An 8,717-nucleotide genomic window follows, 5' to 3' on the forward strand; every position below is an offset into this window, starting at 1 on the left:
AGTGCAACAGCTCAATTAAGGAAAATGGTTTTAGTGCACTTTGCTTACTTTACCCAACGTACTACTGCCCATTTTGCATACAAAGTGGACTCAAGGATTTTCACGGTAAGAAAGAAATTACTTGGCAAGAAAAGTACTGTGTCAAGTTGCCCTTTTCCTCCTTATACAGTTGGAGTTTTTAAGACAGAAGCTTTGCAAGATGTTACACAATTCTTTGCTTTTATTATTAAATGCGAAAGTCTGATTTGTTACATTGTCACATTGCTAGTCAAAAATGCTTCAGTGATAAAAGTAAATACTGGGTCCACCAAAGACTTCATTCTACATTTGTTTAAAAAGAAATGACAGTAATGTTGAACAAACCCAACACAACATTTGTTGCTTTCTTCAGAGATAACTCCCATCATTCTTATGATGGGAGCTATCTTACAATGGGTACGTTACTACACAAATTAAAACTTTTATTTGGACAACATATCCCCAAATTTTTGAGACATCAGAACAGGCTTCTGCAGATGACAAGAGATCTTCACACATCATCATCATCTGATGTATCACTGCTGCTCGTCTCAGAATCCTCATTCTCCAAAGGAGGTTTGAAAGTGCTGTTTTTCCAGGGGTTAAATTTAAAATCACGTATGAGGCCATTTTTCAAAATGCCATTTTTTCGAAGGCCATTTTTTTTAAACTGAAATGACAAAAAAAGGCATATCAAGAGAAAGAAGCAGCTAAACACAACAATCTGTTGCATTCCAACATTCTCTACATCTTCAATCTTCATCTCTGGGCTATATTAGAAGAACAGCAGTACCTTATCATATATACATGCACACAAAGGAAAACTCCCCTGAAAGCCTTCGCTTCCGGGCCAGCCAGCTGCATCCAAGCACCTGCAATGGTGCTCAGGTCCTGCAGCCAGCGAGAGCTTACCCTCTTCCCATCCGCTTCCTCAGACACCCAGCCCCAGCGACCCCCCCCTTCCCCCACCGTCTCTCCTGCAAGGCAGTCCCTTTTCCACAGCACTACAGACATCTGTGGTGAGGGCGGGGTCTGCAATAAGGAAGGGGCCCAGAGGAGGTGAAGCAGCAGGAAGGAATGATTGTCCCAACCCGTCTACCTGATGCGGCTGGAGAGTCAAAGACACTGGAGAGAAAGGAAACAACTGATTCTACAACAAGAAATTAATTACTGCGTTTCCACACGTAGTGCAGAAGAGCTGGGCAGCAAGCCAAGCATTTAACAGCTAACTATTCCAACGCGCCCTAATTAATACGTATGTGGCAGATTAATGGAAATACCAAACATTCCAATTGAACACTGCACAAGATTCTCCCTTCCAGTCCGTCCTCACTGACTCCCGCCGGGTGTATACACCCCTAATTTACAAAAAAAGTGAGTCTGGGTTGCCTTTTTGGACTTTCTTACTAGTGTCTCACTTGGCAACAGAGAAAATTCAGATTTTATAGAACCAAAGAAACTACATAAAAATTGTGAAAGAAAATTCCCTTTCCTCAGGCTAACCTAGGGAGATGGAAAGCTCGTGTAATTCTACTACCAGCAGTGCTGAAATAACGCAGAAGCACTCCCTAATATTTTGAGAATAGGCCTTACCTACTCCCAGAGGCTAGTGGTCTTCTGTCTTTTTAAAGCAATGATTCTTCCAAAGGCACAATACTGAAATGGACTGAAACAGCAACACCCCTAACTATCAAAATTACTGCAGACCCTCCTCAAAAGCAGGCTTTCAGGGTAGCCAATTACAAGTTCATAATGGAACATTAACTTGGAGTTACCTGTTCAGTAATGACTTGGAACTCTCTCATCTCTTCCTCTGTTAGTGGAGCATATGCTTCATCATTTTCATTGTCTTCCTGCCAGCCCATCTCCTTTAACAACCTTTAAATTAAAAAGGACAGCATTAAGGAGTTAGCTACGCACACTCAGACGTTCCAAGTTCTGCCTACATGTATGTGAGAAGATTGGTAACAAACGGATTAATGAGTCCATCATTTTTTTGAAACAAGCACTTACATAAAAGTAGGTTAAAAGCCTTACAGAAGATGCACAAAGCGTACAAGTTAAAACATTCTCAGGTCCTTCACAGACGACACTGCCTTACTGCTACATGTGGTAAAACACACATCTTCTTTTTAAGGCAAGAAATCTGTGTCAGATGGAAAATCAGAATGTGTTTCCTTTGCACAGCTGCTCTGGCGGAGCAGTGGCGTACCCCCTTGAAAGCAGTATGAAGACACAAAGACTCACACTGAAGGAATCTGCAGGTTTTCCTGGATAACAGAGCATCCACAAGGAATACTAGAGGGTGTTGTCCCTGCAGGTGAACTAATTCAGGATGCAACAGCCTCACGTATCTTTTCCTTTTTCAAGGACATGCCATTGTCAGAGCCAGGACAGGCTTCTTTGCAATTGAGCCTCACCCAGCAGCAGATGCTGATATTTCAGTACAGACAGACGCCACACAGGAGTCAGCCTTGGGATGAGGGGAGGAAAAGTAACAAGAGACAGATTCTTCTCATGACGAAGCTTGAGAAATCCAAAGACGCAACAATCAACCTGGTTTAGCTAGTGTCAGAAGTATGACAACACCATCAGTACAGGAAGAAAGTGGTTTTACATATGAAGATGCTGTGGGAATGGGGATCATCCAAGAGTGAAGACACTGTGATGTTTAAAAATTAAGGTAAGTAAGTTCTCTTACTACAAAGTTTTTGCCAAAAGGATTAGTACTTTCTACAGGCAAACCACACACCTGTTGACCTTAAATGTTAAAGGAGGTTAAAGCTATTTCACAAAAAATAAAGTGGTTTCTAAAGCAAATGCCAGAACTGACAGAAGAATCTGACACACAGAGCTGAAGAAGGGTGAATATATTAAAACACAGAGTAAGACAAACTCACAGTCGATGTCATGTGTCAGGTACTTCATTTAGCACGATGTCAGAAAAAAAAAAATGCCCTTCAATGTAACCTTCCCCACAAAAAACTCTAGGTCCCAACACTATGGATGTGCACTGAGCAACCTTGCAAGTGACCAGTGACAGCTGTGACTGTTGTTAAAACCATAATAAAAGACTGGAATTGCAGATAGAGAAGAGGAGAACAGTGCTACTGTAACAGCACAGTAAAAGAAATAGAAATTACATCCTCTGCAATATTTAGACCGAATCAGACAATGTGACAGCCAGGAACAATTAAATCTGCACGAAGCAGCAGAAATAATATGCAAGTCATCAAACACTCTCTTCTAAGAGAATATATGCATTTGTATAGACATACAGAAAAAGACTGGTGATGTTAAATACAGTTCAATGATAGTTACAGTTTTGGCAACAGTAATTTGAGTTAGAAAGCTTTACTACAAAAAAATCTAAGATGTTAAGAATATTATGTACAATCAGGTGGATAGTTACAGAGCTCCTGTTAATGTAAATAAAGTTTAGGGCAATGGCTAATTAACTTTTAAGCAACATTATCCAAAGGTAGCAGTACCACTGTCCCTCTGAAGTGACACTAGGCTCCTAGAATGAACTTTGTAAAAAAATTTATCTTCAGATTAGCAAACTTGAGACCAACAAGACGGCTGCATGTTGGAAACTTCTCCAGAAGAAAGCCAAAGATGTATTTTTTACAAGGTGTGCCAATACTATTACAACATATGTGCAAGTACTGTGTGAATTAATATGGCCACTTAAGTAAAAATTACAAAAAAAGGGTTACCATAACCACCTGTCTACGTGCACACAGGTTACAGGAAAAGGGCTGGGACAGCATGGAGACACAGCCCCTCTGAGGCACCACAAAGTTAAGACACTTGCCTAGAAACCCTATGAAGGGCATTCAAAGTAATCTGAATTGAAAAATCAAGTTAGATTTTACTCACATCTTAAAGTTAAAAAACGATCAGCAGCATCTAGTGGCCAAAGTAAAAAAATGATCAGCAGCCTCTAGTGGCCAAAGATTTCTGTCTCCATAGCCAATGGTGGGAAAGACTGAGCAGAGCAGGCTGTATTTCACTTCTCATACCCATGACAGATAAGAGGTCATTAAAGCTTCCACTGCAGGTACTACAAAAGGCAAAGTTCTCCAGTCCAGTGTGTATGTATAATCTGTCACTAAAACAACAACTCTAACAACAACATCAAAATCTAATCACTGCAGTTCTGTAGTTGAGGAAACAGTAAGAGTCTGGAAGAGCTTATAACAAGCTTATCTCCAGATTGAGTAATGGTTTCCCAGTAGCAGCATTCCAACCTCTACCAGTTGCTACTGCAGTTACTTTTGAGACATTAGAATTGTTTCATGCCTTTTTTGAAGTTACTTTTCTCTTTCTATTGTCTTCTGATATCTCTGACACAATTAAATCATTTAACAATAAAGAAAAACTCACTGGAGTTTTACATGAGATGTAGCATTTGAATTATTAATACAAACAGCAATTACATGTATTGTTCCTCCTAGACAAGCAGATCAAAATCAGAGGGAAAAAGCTACTATGCAGTTTATTTCTTTATAAGGAAATACATCAAACTTTTAGTAAAGTAAGTTTAAGTCAAACTTTTAGTAAGGTAAATTTAAGTCGGTACACAAATCTAGTAGAAACAAAGCATATTCCATATTAAATTAGTACATACCTAGAAGTTAAACTTTAACAGTGCTATTAAACATGTGTTCTCAGTTTTCAGATTCTGACTTCTGAAATAGTTAGAATTTATGACATGTTCACTTATCATTAAAGAACATTCTTTATATTATATAAAGCACATACCTGTGCTCTGCCTCAAGTGAGCTTGAAAGAACATCTGCCTGAGAGAAAGCTGAAGATGGAATGATCTGTTGAGATGTAACTGAATCACTGCATTTCTCCTGTGGAATTTCATTTTCAAAGTTTTGGTTTACATCTCTCTCATGATGAGGACTGTTGCTATTATATAAGTTAAAGGATTCATCATTCTGTCAAAAAAAATTATATATTACAAAGTTTAAAAGCAAATTCCAGTCACAAGTTAACATATCCAAGTGCTGCAATTCAGTGACTGTGTTTTAAGTTTAAATGCAAACACTCTTTGCTACTTTGGAGGCAATTCTGTTCATACTTCTAGAGTTTGCAATACCTGGTTACTACACAAATATTAAGTTATGTCACTAATCAAGTAATGTAGAAAGTAACTCCCAAGCTCTGCCTCAAACTTTTTTCTATGAAGTCTTAAGCATACCTTAAAATTCAAACTTAGGTAAGCTGCCTTCCATACTTGCAGAAGTAACACCTGGTATGCTGGACTTACCAACAATGTAGCTAATTAAATGTCAGAGCCACCTGTGTCAGGAGAAGTTTGAAAGTGTAACAGTTCTCAACTTTACTTTGTGTAAGGGGCAGGACAGGGCACAGCCACCATACCACAACGAGCAAATTCAACTGCCACAAGTTCAGAAGAACACTACTCTTTAAATTAAGACAACAACTTCCCCTACACACATGCATTCATCACAGCTTCTCAGGCTGTTGTTAACAGCAATGGTACTTACTAGCCATGAAATAAGAACTAGCAAGAAAGTTTACGCAGAAACCAGACTGTTCAGGTTCATTCAAATATTAAAAGGTCTTTAATCCTATAAACCAGACGTTTCATTTTACTCGTTCAGCAGCCTTGTTTAGTAACAAGCCAAACAGACTCAGAAGTCTTACCAACTGTAAAAACAATGTATCAAGTCCTGCACTTGGGCCACAACAACTCCATGCAGTGCTACAGGCTTGAGGAAGCGTGGCTGAAAAGCTGTCCAGTGGAAAAGGACCTGGGGGTCCTGACTGACAACCAGCTGAAGATGAGCCAGCAGTGTGCCCAGGTAGCCAAGGTCGACAGCCTCCTGGCTTGTATAGAAACAGTGTGGTCAGCAAGACTAGGGAAGGGATCATCCCCCTGGTACTCAGCACTGGTGAGGCCACACCTCAAGTACTGTGCTCAGTTTTGGGCTCCTCACTACAAGAAGGACATTGAGGTGCTCAAGCATGTTTAAAGAAGGGCAATGCATCTGGCGAAGGGTCTAGAGCATGAGTCTTATGAGGGCCAGCTGAGGGAACTGGGGTTGTTTAGCCTAAGAAAAGGAGGCTCAGGGGAGACCTTATCCCCCTCTACAAGTACCTGGAAACGGGTTGTAGAGAAGTGGGTGCCAGTCTTTTCTCACAAGTAATAAATGATAAAACAAGAGGAAGTGGCTTCAAGTTGCACCCAGGGAAGTTTGGGTTAGATATTACGAAAAACTTCTTCACAGAAGGGGTTATCAAACACTGGAACAGGCTGCCCAGTGAGGTGGTTGAATCACCATCCGTGGATGCATATAAAAGTCATATTGCTGAGGGACATGGTTTTGCAGTCGACTTGGCAGTGTTAGGTAATGGCTGGACTCAATGATCTCAAATGTCTACTCTAACCTAAACAATTCTATGATTCTGTGATGATGTTAATGTTCTATGCTTAATTTACTCTTTTTATTGTTACTGAAGAGAGATGTACCTGAGTCATTAATATTTATGAACAGATACTGCAGAAAGAAAAATGAAACTACTAAGAAGTACTCAAGTAAGAGTAGTACTTGGAATAATTTTTTTAAATTCATTAAAATATAAATCCTTCCTTTCATTTAGAGATCCAGGGCCATGACATAACAGCTGCTTACAGCAAAATAAAAAGCAGTTTATGGTGCATCTGAAAACTACTACTGCCAGCAGTAGGTCATACAATATAGTATGAGCACAAAATAGGTATGAACAAAACTACCTTCTCCTGCCCAGCATCATTCTCATCTCCATGTTTCTCTTCCACTCTGTCTTGTTTCAAAGCTTTCAAAAATTCACTCTTCTTGTCAGTCCGAATTCTTGACGATTTTACTAAACGAGGCTGTTCGGCTTTGTCAACAGGAGATGAGGAATTTGACCGATGACACTAATTTTGGGAGTGAGAAAAAGAAGGAATATCAAGTTTATTCATTTAGAAAACTTTGAAAGACAAAAAACCACCCTGGCACCTGTAGCTTCAGCTTTCACATATACCTACAGTCAAAAGCAGAGAGGAGCTCTGCTTTGTATTTCAGTATGTATAGTTCTCACATGAAACCCAGAGACGCATGTTTATGGAGCACTGCTAACAAGCAGCGGACCTTCTGAAGTGTATCATGCCCTATGCAGTTTTCGTTCAAACGATCAGGTTATACTTCCTAATGCACCATTTTTACTCCAAATCAAACGTACAAAGAAAACTGTGCAGGGAGTTCAGTGATGTTTCTTCCATTTTTCTCATGCACTAACTTCCAAAATACTTATTTAATACAATTATGCATAAAACTTAATGATCCCTTTATCTAACCAAATTGGACATTTTATAGATTTGATAAAAACTACAAATATAGCTTTACCTCTTTCACTGACTTCTGTGACACATTAATTGCCTTGGCAGTTGATTTGAAAGGACTGAAATTGCGAACACCATACGCAGATTTGAGAGGAAATGGATTCCCACATTTACTTCCTTTCGCTTGGCTTTTCCACTGTGTAGACTAAACAACATTTTAAACAGAAATTTAAAGAGTCATGAACTACAGAATTACTTTCATGAACCTTCAGAGAAATTACTATGTATAAGGAAATCAAAGCACGTTCAGAATTACAACACGATTTTTTTTTCAGCATGCTGTTCATGCCACTGGTATCCACGACTCACCTTTGCTGGTGGAGTGACAGGCTTAGGGAATAACGTTCTGTAAATACTTGTGGCAGTTCCATTCCTTACTGGCTGTGAAGGAAGACTTCCTGAGACTGGGAACCTGGCTGTCTGCAGTCCTTTTGAGCTGCTCGTTTTCATGGCCAGCATTCTCGGAGATGTAGGCTTAGTGTGCAAAGGGTAATCTGGAAAAGAAAGGAGTATATATTTGTGTGTGCATGTGCATACAATCTTAAGTTTCTAGTTCAGAAGGTACTGCATATCCATATGGTTTGGAGCAAAGAGGCATAAATCAGGAACTTAGTCCAGTATTAGTTTCACAAATGACACAAGCACACATTCCGTTTCATTTTCTACTTGGCAATACAGGAATTTTACTTTCCCTAAATATTCTTTAAAGAAGCCAGCTACAGAGCTAAAAAAGCTACAGCTTTTGTTTGCAAACATAAAATCAAAACGTATTAGTTCCTTATGGTTAACCAACCTAGTCTTTGAAATGGATTCTTGTTTTTGCATTTTCCTTTAAGGTTACTAAAAGAATTCTCTTAAATATTTATCACATTTATAAAGTTATTTATCAAGTAACTGACATTGAACAGTTTTAAAGAGCATCTCTTAAAAACAGTTCTGAAGTTTTCAAAAAGCGAAAAATGTATTTTATTTTTACACACATGCATTCCAGTGGAGTATTAACTGTCTTTTCCAAGATTATCTTCTCTCCCTGTAAGCATTTCTATTTCACAGGCAGAGTCACCATACCCTACATTTCAAAAAAACTACTTTGAAAGTGTGACTTTAGCTTCGTTTACCAGGTAAATGTTACAAAACATTTGTGATAACTGTATATTTAGCTCTCATTAAACTTTATGAAAAGACTGTGTGGCATTGAGTGCACCCTCAGCAAGTTTGCTGACGACACCGAGCTGTGTGGTGCAGCTGGCACGCTGGAGGGAAGGGAGGCCATCCAGAGGGACCTGGACAGGCT

At 39.3% G+C, this 8,717-nt stretch overlaps 1 protein-coding gene across 3 annotated transcripts in view; it reads right to left on the reverse strand.

Annotated features, from left to right (window-relative positions):
* Positions 1-477: 477 nt before the first annotated feature.
* Positions 478-8,717, reverse strand: part of GPBP1 (GC-rich promoter binding protein 1) — a 14,694-nt gene continuing 6,454 nt past the window's right edge. For 2 of the 3 annotated variants that reach the window (XM_008942900.1, XM_008942901.1), the window contains exons 5-10: positions 7,733-7,917; positions 7,428-7,568; positions 6,794-6,958; positions 4,786-4,970; positions 1,794-1,896; positions 478-688 (exon numbers count right to left, since the gene is read on the reverse strand). In XM_008942900.1, coding sequence (XP_008941148.1) covers positions 530-688; positions 1,794-1,896; positions 4,786-4,970; positions 6,794-6,958; positions 7,428-7,568; positions 7,733-7,917 — 938 coding nt within the window. In that variant the 3' untranslated portion in view covers positions 478-529. The remainder of the gene's footprint in view (positions 689-1,793; positions 1,897-4,785; positions 4,971-6,793; positions 6,959-7,427; positions 7,569-7,732; positions 7,918-8,717) is intronic. The other variant, XM_008942902.1, reaches the window with a different exon arrangement.

The sequence above is a fragment of the Merops nubicus genome, unplaced genomic scaffold, assembly GCF_000691845.1.
Source record: "Merops nubicus isolate BGI_N331 unplaced genomic scaffold, ASM69184v1 scaffold876, whole genome shotgun sequence".
NCBI lineage: Eukaryota > Metazoa > Chordata > Aves > Coraciiformes > Meropidae > Merops > Merops nubicus.